At 37.7% G+C, this 14744-nt stretch overlaps 1 protein-coding gene across 1 annotated transcript; it reads left to right on the top strand.

The window, feature by feature from the left end:
* Positions 1-7897: 7897 nt before the first annotated feature.
* On the top strand, positions 7898-10327 carry LOC130720290 (zinc finger protein JAGGED-like). Its single transcript, XM_057570918.1, has 5 exons — positions 7898-8113; positions 8230-8321; positions 8797-8940; positions 9236-9323; positions 9476-10327. Coding segments are annotated over exons 1-5 (837 nt in total). The 5' UTR covers positions 7898-8111; the 3' UTR covers positions 9987-10327.
* The last annotated feature ends 4417 nt before the right edge of the window (positions 10328-14744 follow it).

The following is a 14744-nucleotide window of genomic DNA, read 5'->3' as shown; positions in this document are numbered from 1 at the left end:
CTAGGAGGTACCTTCCCCCCCCCCCACATGTGTTTATGGATTGTCTTTTCTCGAATTAGTGGTGCTAAAGCTGATAAGGTTATCTCTAACCTAGGCTTTGATAGCTTTGTGAAATCAGATGCTGATGGGTACTCTGGTGGGATATGGTGCTGTTGGAAACCCTCTCTAGTGTCTATCCAAGTAATATCAGTGGATAAATTCTTTATTCACCTCCATATCAATCCTAATTTGAATGCGGGGGATGTTTTTTCACAGTGGTCTATGCCCACCCTCAAGAGAGATTGAGACTTAGCCTTTGGGAAGACCTTATTAGACTCAAGGATCATACCAATGGTCCCTGGTGTGTTGCAGGGGACTTTAACTCAGTGTTGTTTGAAACTGAAAAAGTGGGTGGAGCACCTATAAACATAGCTGCGGTCAACAGATTCCAAAACTGCTTATCCAACTGTGCTCTGGATGACTTAGGGGCCAATGGCATTCCTTTCACCTGGCATAGAGGAGAGCTTTTTGAACGATTGGACAGAGTTGTTGCCAACTCTGATTGGAGGTACAATTTCCCTAATGCCTCAGTAACTAACATCTCTTTACCCTTTTCAGATCATTGTGCTGTTTGGGTAAGGATGAACTTAGAGGAGCGTAGGCCTAAGCCCTTTAAATTCCTTGCTTCCTGGTTGTGCCATCCAGATTTACAGAATCAGGTCAAGAATCATTGGAGAGACTCCTTTTCTTGGCAGAATAATATTGAAAGATGTACCAGGGCCCTGCAAGATTGGAACAAGGTAGTGTTTGGCAATATCTTCCTTAGCAAGAAAAGACTCCTTGCCAGACTTGAGGGTATCCAAAGAAAGCTAACTCAGGCCTTCAACCCCTACCTCGTCAGAAGGAGAGCTAAACTTTGGGCAGATTATGAGGATATCCTAAGGCGAGAGGAACTGTATTGGGCTCAACAAGCCAAGGCAAATTGGCTCAGCTTGGGGGATAAAAATACTAAATTTTTCCACCAAAGCACCATCTGTAAGCAACAAAGGAACAGGGTTGAGGCTCTAATGAATGAAGAAGGTGTGTGGATTTATGACAATCAAGAACTTAAAGGTCTTTTTGTTGACTTCTATAAAACCCTCTACTCTGCAGACCAGGGTCAAGTAGGATCCTTCACCACGTCTACTCTGTTTCCGAAAGTGAGTGAGACTGATAGGGTGGCTATGATCAAATCTGTTCCTCTGGAAGAAGTGAAACAAGCCCTTTTCAGCATTGGGAATCTCAAGTCCCCAGGGCCAGATGGCTATCACGCGGTTTTCTTTAAGAAACATTGGGATATTCTTCATGCCTCCTTGATCAGCTTTGTGAACAAGGTCCTTTGGCAACCTGACCACATTAGAGAGGTAAATCAAACTGTTGTAGCTCTCATTCCTAAAGTTCCTTCTCCGGAAAGAGTCAGCCAATTTCGTCCCATCTCATTGTGCAACACAATATATAAGGTTGTGACCAAAATTCTGGCTAATAGAATCAGGAACTTGATGCCTAAGCTAATCTCCCCTTCTCAAGCTAGCTTTGTGAAAGGAAGGTGTACCATGGATAACATCCTTATTTTCCAAGAAGTTGTCCACTCCCTGAAATCGCTTAAAGGGAAAAAAGGTTTTATGGCCATCAAGCTTGACCTTGAAAAGGCATATGACCGCCTTGATTGGTCCTTTGTGGTGAATTCGCTGAGTTTTTTTGGCTTTGAGGAGCAATTCATAGACCTGGTATTTAATTGTATCTCTAGTTCTGAAATGTCAATTGCTTGGAGAGGGGAATACTCTGAGCCTTTCAAACCTCAAAGAGGCCTCCGACAAGGGGACCCTCTATCCCCCTATCTGTTTGTGCTCTACATTGAGCGCCTTGCTCATGCTATTAAAGATGCTTGTGATAATGGAGAATGGAAGCCTTTTCAAATTGGCAGGCATGGACCTTCTATTTCCCACTTGATGTTTGCGGATGATGTCATTCTTATAGCTGAAGCCTCTTTGGATCAAGCTCAGCTTATTGAAGATACCCTCAGCAGATTCTGTGCCTCCTCTGGTCAAAAATTGAGTCTAGCAAAATCTAGAGTTTTCTTCTCTAAAAATGTGCAAGACTACTTGGCTGGTCAGATCTCAGAAAAGCTTGGTATTAATCAAACCCATAATCTTGGAATGTATTTAGGCGTTCCCCTTCTTCACTCTCGCATGACAAAGGACAACTTCCAATTTTTAATAGACAAAGTCAAGAAAAAGCTCTCTAGCTGGAAGGTGAAGACCCTCTCCTTTGCAGGAAGAGTCTCCCTTACTCAATCTTGTCTCTTCAGTTTGCCCACCTATGTGATGCAAACAACCCCTATCCCCTTGGGTATTTGCAAAGAGATTGAGAAGCTCTGTAGAAACTTTATCTGGGGTACTACTGTGGAGAAAAGAAAATGCCACTTGATTAATTGGGAGACTATTTGTTCTCCCAAGCAGCAGGGAGGTCTGGGATTCATGGATCTGCACACCATCAACAGAGCCTACATGACTAAACTAGCTTGGAAAATCCTAAGAGATGAAGATTGTTTATGGGTCAAGGTCTTCAAGGCCAAATACAAATTCAACCCGGCTGTCAGGTCCTTTCCATCTCATAAACCTATTGATTCCCCTTCCTGGAAAGGCATTTGTAATGCCTAGCCCCTTGCTAACCAAGGAGCAACTTGGAAATTTGGTAATGGTCGTTTGACCCTTTTTTGGACAGATTCATGGCTGCCTACTGTGGACAATCTGGTAGAGTATATCCCTGAATCTAGCTATAGTTGGGTTAAAAATCTGCCAGTTTCCCACTATGCAAGGGATGGTGTTTGGAAATGGGAGACTCTGAGGCACTTGCTCCCTGACTCCATTTGTACTGAGATAGCAAAAGTTAAACCTCCTGATGATAGGAAAGGGGAGGACTTTCCTTTATGGAAACCTTCGATAGATGGGTCCTTTAGTATCAAATCTGTCTACTCCCTGATTTTCAACTACCCCGACATTTATTCCTCGAAGACCTTTGATCTGGTCTGGAATTACAAAGGACCCCCAAGGGTGCAAACCTTTCTTTGGCAAGTATCTCATGATAGACTTCTCACTAATAATGAGAGATTTCGCAGGAATATGACAGCTGATGCTATTTGTCCAAGATGTCTTGAAGCTGAGGAAACAGTTATCCATGTGATAAGGGATTGCAGGTGCATTCAAGAAGTCTGGAACCCCCTCATCGCTCCTAGAGAATGGGCCAAGTTCTATAGCCTGGGCTTGACGGATTGGCTTGAATACAATTTGAAGAGAAAAGAGCGCCATAAGGATGGAGTTAAGTGGCCACTGTTATTTGGAATCCTTGCCTGGCACTTATGGAAGGACCGTTGCGATCTAATCTTCAATAATAATATTAATTCACCCAGAAATATTATTATAAATGCTACCCTCTTTGCAGCAGAAGTCACCAAAAGCCTGCTGTCTCCGAATAAAATTGACGACCTGCACAGGAAATATGTTCTTGTCTCTTGGGAACGTCCGCAGGAAGGAACCTGGAAGTTGAATGTCGACGGGTCTAGTCTTCTGCACAGTAAGAAAGCTTCTTGTGGAGGTCTGGTTAGAGACTCGCGGGGTAGAATCATCAGAGGCTTTGCTCGCAGCCTGGAGTTCTGTAACCCTCTTGGTGCAGAGTTATGGGGAGTCCTATGGGGCCTGCGCTCATTGGAGAGTCAGAAACCAAAGAACTTGCAAGTAGAATTAGACTCCAAAGCCGCTTTTGAGCTCCTGACTGTGCATTGTCCTGTTCAGCATCCCTTTGCAGATATCATTCAAGATATTGCTACCTTGTTCTCCCCAGATTGGAATATTTCCTTTCACCATATCTTTAGAGAAGCTAAGCTCTGTGCTGATTTTCTAGCTCATATTGGTCATAGTATGGATTTTAATTTTACTAGTGATCAAGCTCCCTCGGGTCTGCTCCCTCTTATTAGAGCAGATCTGATTGGGACTGTTATTCCTAGAGCTGTTTAGTTGTTTTGTCTGGGCCTTTGGCCTCCATATTATCAAAAAAAAAAAAAAAGAAAGAGTTGTAACATATAAAAAAACAGTTTTGTAAATTTATTACTGCGGGCTTTTTTATCTCTGTCATATTTACAATTCGGTCTGGATCTGTTAATAAACCGTTGACCCATCTTTTGAATTACTAAGGCCGGAAAGATTTTGTTGACAATAAAAAGAAAGGCCGGAATATCTTGGGCTTTTCATTCTTTTTCCAGCATTTGACACTTTGAAGCAATTAATTGATTGACAAAAAAAAATAATTTATTTGATTAAAAAAGTTATTTTAGAAAGTCAAAATTTGGAATAAAAATAGGCTGTGACGTGATCCACAATTAAAGTGGATTGTAAGTACCAAATGTGGTTTGCAAGTTAAACCCCCGAAAGAGAGATAACACAAGCTCAAACAATGAGAAAGTTACTCGGATGATAACTGCAGTTTCTCGAATGGTGGAGACATATGTCAAGTTCAAACTGCTTTAATAGTACTGAGTTTATCTAGTTTTCTCCAATATTTACCAATTTTAAAATCTATTGATTTATTTTAAATTGTAACGATCACTTGACCGATTCTCAGCTCAATCAATAAAATCGACCAATCCAATTTTAACAACAATGTTTCACATTGCATTGGCATGTATAAATAACTTTGTAATTTTCATTTTTTTTCAATTTGTATGTTTTCATTTCATCCATTGTCCTAATAAACAGGCAGCTATAATTTCCCATTTACACTAACTATTGTTACTCTGTGTGATGATAGTGAAGTGAGGATTAGTCTCATAACTATTATTAGTTTTAGAAAATATTCGATTAACACTGAAAAAAAGTAATGGTAGCAACATTTCAATTTAAATTTTGACTGCCGAAAGAAAGAAGCCAATATGATGAAGACAGTCTCCTCGATCTACATGTTGTAAGCTGCCTTGCTAATTAGACTTCTGAACATGGAACAAATGTTTATTGGATTTACTTCTTAAAATCGTGATGCATGGACCACCTCAAAAGTAATCATATATACACACACACAAACTTGCAAGAAAATTTCAGATTACTTTGGTTCAGATTTGAAAAATAATAACATTAAATATGTCTCAAAACCTTCATCATATATAGTACCAACCAGCAGGGCCGGCCTTGGGCCTGTGCAAGCAGGCCCACAGCCCAGGGCCTCCAAAAAGAAGGGGCCCCAAAAAAAAATTTGTGAGATATATTTCTAAAATATATAAATTATTAATGTTCGAAAATATTCTAATATAGTGAGCTAGTTCAATGGAAAAGCACTATGCTCTGGAACCTGTGTGGTACAGGTTCGAGAGCTGCATGGCCAGTAGATGCGTTGCCAAGCGAACCAACACATTGCTAGTTAATAATTCCGGACATTAATTCTATATAGCGGTTTTTTAAGAGCTTAATTAGCATTGAAATGTGAAAGGTTTCCTTGGGTTCTTCTACCTAATTTACTAGATAAGTGGATATTAATTGGTGAACCAATTAACTCTGAAAATACTTAATGGGTTAGCATTGATAGCAATTGAGAATAATATGTTGGAGAATATACAATATGAAAATTGATTGAAAGTTTTGCTTCAAAAAATGCTAGGAGAGAGGCTTTTTTTAAGTAGTTAAATTTTTTTTTGGATTATATTGACTAGAATATGAAATTTTGTTTATGTTAGTCACATATTTTTGAAGTTGTTGATGTTATTTATAATTTAAATAGATAATGTTTTTTTTTTAAAAATTATTGGGGGTCCATTTTTATTATTTGTCCAGGGCCTCCAAAATATCGGGACCGGCCTTGCCAACCAGCTAGCTAGTCAAGGCCAGCTGCATAGTAGAGTGGTCCATCAATCACCTGATTTTAATGCCTAGCTCTTTTATTAGGTAGTGTCTTCTTTTTCCTTTATATCCATTTCAGGTGATCGAGGCTGGGATCGAGAACCACTCAGCTTCTGGACAAGATAACAAGTTTAATAGCTATTGTTTGTTTTTGCCATTTACAAATATATGTTGCTCCAAATCAAGAGGTGTATACAGGGCTTGGTTTCTTGGAGTTAGTTACCAAGTAAGTATCTGGTTAATAAAATCTTTAAGGCTCTTGCAGTTGTCCCCTCCTCTCTCTGCGTTTTCTTTGTGCACCTAGGTACCTCACTGCTGATTTTTATGAGAATAATTTCATCGAGGTTTTGATATCATATTAAATGGTGTTATAGCCGATCCAAAAGGGAAAATAGCATCTTAGCTTACCCAAAAGGGCTCACAACTAAATGTGTGTCATGATAATAGTTAAACTTGATGACTTAGTTGAGGAATAACTCGTCATAGCCAAAATTGATGTCTCACGATAACCCAATTAGTAACGAACAAGCAACACATCCTAGAACCAACCTCGCGCTCAGAAGACTCAACATATGAGTTTCCTATAAACTTGCAGTTGCAGAGACAATGATCGCAGATCTAGAGTCTATAAACATATGTGCGATCATTCGTTTACTTAATATTTGACTCATTTTACTAAATTTTGAGTTTTTGTAAGACTTTGAGATTTTCTTCTAGCTCTGTCACTAACTATTGTGTCGGAGTAAATTCTACAGGTACACCCCCATCATGACTATGTGCTACGCCACGCTAACTGAGATGAGTCAGGCCACACGTCACCACGGGAGACAAGGAGGACTTTAGAATCTCATTCACCGAATAATATGTGGGTAAGTTTCTCCCAAATAATTTTTTTCATGCACATTATAAAGGGATTGAACCATCAACTAAATGTTTAAGAATCTCAGCTATCTACCAGATATGTCGGACTTATTCGTCACTTGTGCATATTTGATAACATTAACCATCATATAAACCAATGCTCACTAATTAGAGGTTGTTCCTCCAAAACAAATACAAGCATCTTGGTATATATGTAAAGCAAACAGAGAATAAAATGATGAATGTGATACACTAAGAAGATCCAAATGCATTTCTCTAGTAACACATCAAATGAAAAGGACTATGTATATGTAATCTTGGAGATGTAACAAGTTTCAAAGAATAAAACAACATGTGTGGGGTTGAGTCTATCTCAACTTAGATTGCAAGAACCCTAATGATAGCAACCATTCGTTGAAGCAAGTGTAAGTCCCCTGGGTAGAATTTTACACCCAGAAGGAGGCATTGAACTATTGTGGACCATACATGAACAGTCCTCAAACATGCCCCCCTCCCTTCCCCCCCTTCTCGTCTTTAAGTACAATAATCACGCAAAATGTTTACGTTGTACTGTATGCCTTGTCTTGGTTTCTTTCTGGTATAAATGCAAACTTTCATTCTTAGGGCAAACTTTAATACTCAAACACATCTAGTACTGCACATTCGATTTCCACCCTTCGTTGGTAAAGATCTTCTTCACAGATTATGTTCATTTGAATTTATTTTTTTGGAAGAGATAAATGTTATTTGAATAATTATTATAAAGGCAATTTCTTCCTCTCTGAAATTTCAACAAAACTACCACCAATCGCCTAAAATCAATTACAGAGGGTTGTTTTAACTTAAGCAGAAGTTTGAAGTTTGAGTCCTTGTGAATGTATGCAGATGTGTTAAATATTTAGAGGACTTTTTCGTTTATATATGTATATTCTATCCGGTCCGAATAAGATTGTCTCATTAGAAAATACACTTGTAAAAAAAGTCTCAACAAAATTGTAACTAAGCTAGTTAGCAATTAACCAACCTGATTAAGCAAGACCTCACACCCACACCAAACTCTCTTTTTAAAGTCACGAGACCTACTGTCCAATTGTTCATTCAACTTTGTGTGTGTGTGAGAGGAAAAAAAAAAGAAAAGGAATCTAGAGGTGTGGCAGAGGAACTGATAGAGAACTTTCAAAGCTCCTTATCTTCCACCATCACTCAACACAACTAGCCTCTACATTGCAGTCTCAAACTGAAAGTCTCACAAATTTTGTAAAAAGCTCAAGTTTTATCTTCCCATCTGAAACAAAGAGTGCTTCCCTCTTTTCATTTTTTTCTTTCTTTCTGTCTCTCTCTGCCGGTAACATGTAGGTCTTTCCCCACTACTACTACTACACCTTCACATTCACATCTTCTCCTGATTGATTATCTCCTCTTTTAACTCTTTCTTTCTCTCTCTTATGACTTTGTTGCTCCTTTACAGGAGACCAGAAGGAAACCCTTTAGATCTTAACAATTTGCCTGATGAGTATTCTAGAGATGGCAAACAAGTCCTAGAAGATAGCTCCTCACCCGGTAATACTCAACCCTTTTTCATTAATATGATCATCATGCCATGTCAATATACCAAAATATCAAAGCAAACATTCAAATGGTTCTACTATTTCACAATCACTTACCATGGAAGAATTTCCCTTTTCAAAGGAAACAAAATTGGATCATGGTGTGTGGAATAATATTTAACCATGAAACAGTGCTCATCACATGTTTTTTTTTCAGTTTAATATATATTTTTGGTTTTGCTCATGCTTCCTTATTCATTATTTTATTTCTTTCACTCCTTAATTTCTCCTACTCTTGTCTAATTGCTTCTCTTTGAACTTGAAAGGTAAACATGCATCACAATGGAAAATGACATAAAACGGAAAGAGCATAAAAAGGGTAGTTTAAGAAAAGTATTAAATTGATTAGTTAATAAATGGTTTGACTAAAGGGGAAATGGAGTTTAAGGAAAAGTTGGTTTAATTGGATGGTTGTGGATGCATTGCAGGTTGCAGCAGCAGGAAAAAGAAAAGCGGCGGGAAGGAAGGAAAAGATAAAGAGGAGTGTGGGAAGGTCTATGAGTGTAGGTTTTGTTCCCTCAAGTTCTGCAAGTCTCAGGCTCTCGGGGGACACATGAACCGTCACCGCCAAGGCATGCTAGTTCTAGCTCTCACTACTTTTCTTCTCTTTTCCTTAACCTTTTAAACTCTCTCAAGACTCAAAAGAATTAAACCACCTCATAAAATACTAATGTTGTACATGTTAGAAATTTCTTCTTGCAATTGATTCAAAATTAAAATTAATTTGGTATATTAATGATTTGGCCATGAAGCGTAGTCATGTCAAACAAATTCTTGGTTTTGACTTTTGATGACCCTTTTCCATGTTTTCATATGCTTTACTTTGATTTGATTTTGTTTTTGTGGTTGTGTTGGGTTTGGCTTCAGAGAGGGAAACAGAGACACTGAACCATGCTCGTCAACTGGTCTTCAGAAACGATCATAACCTTGCCCCACAAGTTGCCCCTCACCTAGGGTATGCACCACTACCAATTTTTTCTTCCTTATCAGCATCTTTGTCAATTTCTACCCCATATATGGATCTTTTTTATCTTGTTCTTTAGTGTTGTTTTTCATTTAAAGTAGAAGCACTACACTGTTTGATACAATTTGTGACATGTTCTTCAGATGCTGCCAACCAATAGCACCAGTTGGGGGATATCATCCACCTACTGCAGGTAATAACATGGGAGGAGACCCAGCAATGCCTCTCAGATTCCCAAGATACTTCTCTGCTTCATCCTCAACAACCCACATACCACCACCACCACCACCATCTCAACCATATCTATATGCTTCACCTTCAAGACCACCGGTGACTTTTCCATCACACAATTTCCCTCAGCATCCAGTGAACCATGATTACCATTTGAGTCATGTGATGAGTAGCACCAACCACCAGCCATATGCAGGTCACCATAACAACATGAACTATGCAGGAGGTGAGTCCAGTTACACTTGCATAGGTGCACCGGTGGGACAAGGGTTCCCGGGAAATGGTGTTAAGGACATGTCACTGCAGAATCAGGAAGAAGGGTTGAATTGGGGAAGGAGCTATTCAGGAGCATCATCACAGCATCTGCAGCATCGTTTGGACCCTCCAACTTCAGCGATCAATCGGTTTCAAGATGGTTTTTAATGAGTGATTGTTTATAATTTTGTGTACTAAGAAAGAAGAGAGAACAAGGTGGTGACAGATAGGGGTCATGACTCATGAGAGAGAGGGAGAGAAAATGAGAGGTGGTTTTGGTTTATCTATATAGAACAGTAGCTGAGGACAGCTTTTGAGCTCATGGACAGGCTCAGCTAGTTTGGCTTGGAGTTGTAATGGTGGGATTTGAAGATGGGCTTTTGTATTGGCCAAGCTGGGACAACAAGTTAAATATCAACTGAAACTTTCCAAGAGTTGGTTAGGATGTTTTAAGAGTTGGTTAGGATGTTTTACTGTTTTATGATTAAAATATAAATATAATTCATGGATTCTCCTGCATTAACTATTCATTCTCTATCTTGAGTGACCAAATAAAAAAATTAATCAACCACCATTATAGTTTTTATTTATAAGCCAAATTTCCTTTACAAAGATTTGATCGATAGATTTCCCCCTCTCTAACTCATATGTCACTTAGTTCTTTTCACTTGAGTCATCCTTCGACAAACAAAAAGAGAGAAGGAAGGATACAAATCGTTGTTAGAGTAAAATCAGCATTAGCTGCTTAAATCATATGTGACAAAAATGATGTCACTTAGAACTAACTAATGATGTGTTAACGACAAACGTGTATCTCTGTTATTGACTCACATTTTTTGTAATGAATGTTAACCCTAATGACAAAAACCGTTATATTTCTTTGCAATTAAGGACTAAATTAAAAATATAGAAATGTAGGGACCAAAACCAAATGATTCATATTTTATAGGGACTTCAAAGATATGAAGTCTTTTGAAAAATAATATTGTTCCTATGTAACCAAATATTGCAGAGATACCTTCACATTAGGGTAAGAGCAGACCAAAGTGAATTGACATTCCAAAATGTTAAGACATTGAGTGAGTGTATGAGTCATCAACACTTTATTTTTTTTATTCAATGTGAGAATTACTCACACTTTTTAACACAACTCCCGCAAGTGTACGTCTATTTGAAGTGAAAGTCACAAAATACTTGCACTATCGTTCGCTGTGCATCAACAGGACATGCCGCCTAATCACCATTGTCAGGAAGACTTTTAACATAAGAAGCTGGCACTCAGTCAAACCAATTCCATCAGCTACTATACCAAGTAAATTGGACACTACATTCTTCACCAAAACCCTTAAGACATAATTAGGGTGTATGAGTCATCTCACTTAATACTCCTTTTATCACTTAGTGTGTGACTTCTTACTCGCACATCTTGACAATCTCCCGCCCCAAGTGTAAGTAATCTCAAGTGGACTCTAAATACTTGGGTTGGTTTTCAACAACGAGACACGCAGTCTGATCACCACCTTGTGGTGGAGACTTTCAACACAAGGAGCTGCGACACCAACAATTGTTGGACTAAAGGAGATGTTAAAAACTATGGGAGATATTCACATTAGCAAAGCAAACCACAATTGAATACTAAACATCACATCTTTTACCCAAAATCTTAAGACATTAGATTTACAAGTTCTTTCACTAATATGAAATGTTTAACACTTTCTTTTTTATCTAATGTGAAACTTACAAGCTCACACTAGAATACCTTGACAATGTTGCAGAAAGTGAGTTAGACAATCCGCAGGAAGTACAAGTTGACCACTAATCCAGCTATAGCATTGTTACAAAATAGCCAGAATGAATTTAAATGAAAATAGAAGATGCTAGTTGTCTCTTCCATTTCATGATAGAAAGGGCACATATAATCATGCCTAGCTTGTATAGTGTTCATGTGTCTCATTTTTTCTCTTGTTTGAATTGTTTACAGCTAAATGCTGAAATTTTTTAGGGAGCTTTAACAATCCATTTACTTCATATGCAGACTTGACAGATAGGTTCCTATATATCATATTTGCCTTCTCCAAATCCATTCATATTCAACACTTTGTCTCAATGCAATTAAGTTTATTTCCTGCAAAAGATTTTCTAACAGCTGCCTTTCCTATTTAAACACTTTCTTTAACCACTTCAATTCCAAATCCATACTCCATCCACCCAAACCCAATCACCCATTTCTCCCACCCTGCACTTCTGTTGACAGGACACATCAAACAATTAATCTTGAGTCTTGCTTTTTGTACTGATGGATCATTGATGAATGAAAAATTGAAGTGGTAAAAACGTGATACAATTGGTTATTTTCTCAGGAGAGGTTTTCGATTGAAGGAACACATGCATTAACCCTCTAAACAATTAAAACCAAACTGCAAAAGGGAAAAATGGCAATTGTCGATCGATCGTACACTATACCGGCTTTGACTCACAGGCTTACTACTGAATCTCTCCGGGTCCCCCTAGCTACTTTTTCCATCTAGTATAAACAAGGACCTGTACCAATGGTATATATCAAGGCTGTTAATAACAAAATGAGATTGACACATTACTTGAATTATCAATGATGAAAACATTAAAAAAAACAAGTCTCATATTCCTTAATTCAAGAGCAATTCAAATGTTTTTTGACTAGACCACACACCATACTTAATTTCTCAAGCTCACTCTCACTGACCTTCAACATAGTTTTAGACGCTGCACGCACCAAACTCAACATCAATAAAATTAATATTCACACATTTACAAACATCACAATTTTCTTCCTAAACACTGAAAATCTCAGTAGTAAAACTACCTTGTTAATTAATCATACCACATTCATTTTTCAAAAGGGAGAATCCAAAAGAGAGATTTGAGTAATCTTCATAAATTTAAACATGTCCAGTTTTCATATCTCATTGGCTATTTATTTAGCTACCATGTACTGTCTCTCCCCTGTAATGATCTTAGTCAGTCTAGTGTGCTAGCTAGCTCCTCAGTCTTTAATGCCTCTCGGGATCAGAGAGAGAGAGAGAGGCATTGATATTGTGCTATGGATCTTGGTGATATATAGGGCCAGATCTACACTAAAAAAGTTGCATGTAATACTGTAAATGCTACTCTACTGAAATGACTTGAGAAAGAGATCGCTGCAGGCCCGCATACCTTACCTGCAAAAGAAGGACAAATATTGGATAGAGAAACACAGCCGCAGGAAAAGCTGATCCACATAGATCCAGTTTGTTTATACATCATCACCAAACTCAACTCATGATGTAATTAACGGAATGTTATCAGTACTATGCTTTGGATTACAGTTTCAATAACCTCTCAAATCTTAGTTTAGTATGTGTATTAACAATATGTTTGGTAAAACCATATTAACATGATGATTTTGAGTCTTAAACCAGAAACAATTACTTTCTGTTGAATCAAACTACTAATAAAACATTCCCTGAAGTACTTAATTGCTTTTGTGAAACAGTGAAAGACCCAGTTCAGATTTACACTCTCTCTTCATTTAGAGAGTTAATAACAAAAAAAAAAACAAAACTATTTTCAACATTGTATATGATGCACTATTGATTTATTAGGAAACGATTTCCAATTCACTAGGAAATTAAATCAGTGGTGGAAAATATTTAGGTCCTCTAATCCTAGTTAATCGGCATCCATTTCTTAGCTAAATATCTGGTGTAGCTAGAATTCCCAAGTAATAAATATGGGTAACAACCCGCGAGTAAGTCCGATTGACTGGTTAAATTTCAGCTGAAAGAGGTTATGGGTCAGTGCAACTTGGTTAAACTGGCTAATCCATTAGGGGCATTTTTTTTTAAAAAAAAAAAACCACTATTTGTTTGGTCCTAACATATCATAATCGGATCTGGAGTAATAAGGCAAATCAAATTTGCGATTTCACCTTATAAGACGCAAATATTCCCTTTAACAAAACAATATCTCAAGCTATTGAAACACCAGTAACAACAACATATGTGGTTTCAAAAAAAAAAACATCTGTAAACATGCAATCTAAAATTCTAAAAATCCCCCCGCAATGGTTACCAATTATCATTGCTTACGTAAAAACTAACAAACAAAGCAATAGGCCAAATAAAGACCAACACAAGCATTGAGCTAAATGAAAAGAAGAAACCTTAATATTATCATTGAAAACATCGTAATCCAAATTAGATATATGAGGAGCTTGGTTCCAGTCCTTAACAAGGCACACGAGCATCGTGAGTAGGCAACGCCCATGGTTGGTTCCAAATTTTATAAGAATTTTTTAACATTTATTTAATCCAATTTACTCGTATTTCAAAAATTTTATTTATTTCTTCATTCAAAAAAAATTTATTTATTTCACCCAACCTGCGAGCCAACTCGTCAATTTGTGAGTAGAAAATGCCGCATGGTTGATTCCAAATTGTATTTTATTTATAATTTATTATTTTATAACATTTTTTTACTCCAATTTACCCATATTTTTTATTTCACCCAACTTAAGAGCCAACCCGCCAATTCGTGGCGAATCAGGCTAGGTTTATATTTTCTTGGCTCGTTAAGATGCGGGTTGGTCTAGCCTAACCCGTTTTCAACCCAACTCGTGACTGACCAACCCATATGGGTTGCGATGACTCTTATTGACAACTCTACCTTTAACTTTCATAGTAATATAATTATTCATGTGATCAGTTTAAGCCTTTTGGATAATTGAGTTTTAATATGGTATCAGAATCGATCATAAATCTATTTGGTGGAGACCACGCGCGTCCATGCTCCACATGTCCAGTAACGGATGCATGTATGTAGAAGACTATGAGGGCACATGCCCTCACTTGATTTTTAAAAAAATCATTAGAAAAAAAATTGAGTAGTAAAAGTATGTGGTTTTTTATG

This window comes from Lotus japonicus, chromosome 5 (assembly GCF_012489685.1).
Source record: "Lotus japonicus ecotype B-129 chromosome 5, LjGifu_v1.2".
NCBI classification, from domain to species: Eukaryota; Viridiplantae; Streptophyta; class Magnoliopsida; order Fabales; family Fabaceae; genus Lotus; species Lotus japonicus.
The sequence above is the reverse complement of the archived record's forward strand: the minus strand, read 5'-3'. Positions and strand labels throughout refer to the sequence as shown.

Coding starts and splice junctions, on each gene's coding strand:
- LOC130720290 (XM_057570918.1), top strand. Junction 8,322..8,796: donor AGAAGATAGCTCCTCACCCG/GTAATACTCAAC, acceptor GATGCATTGCAG/GTTGCAGCAGCAGGAAAAAG. Junction 8,941..9,235: donor CATGAACCGTCACCGCCAAG/GCATGCTAGTTC, acceptor GTTTGGCTTCAG/AGAGGGAAACAGAGACACTG.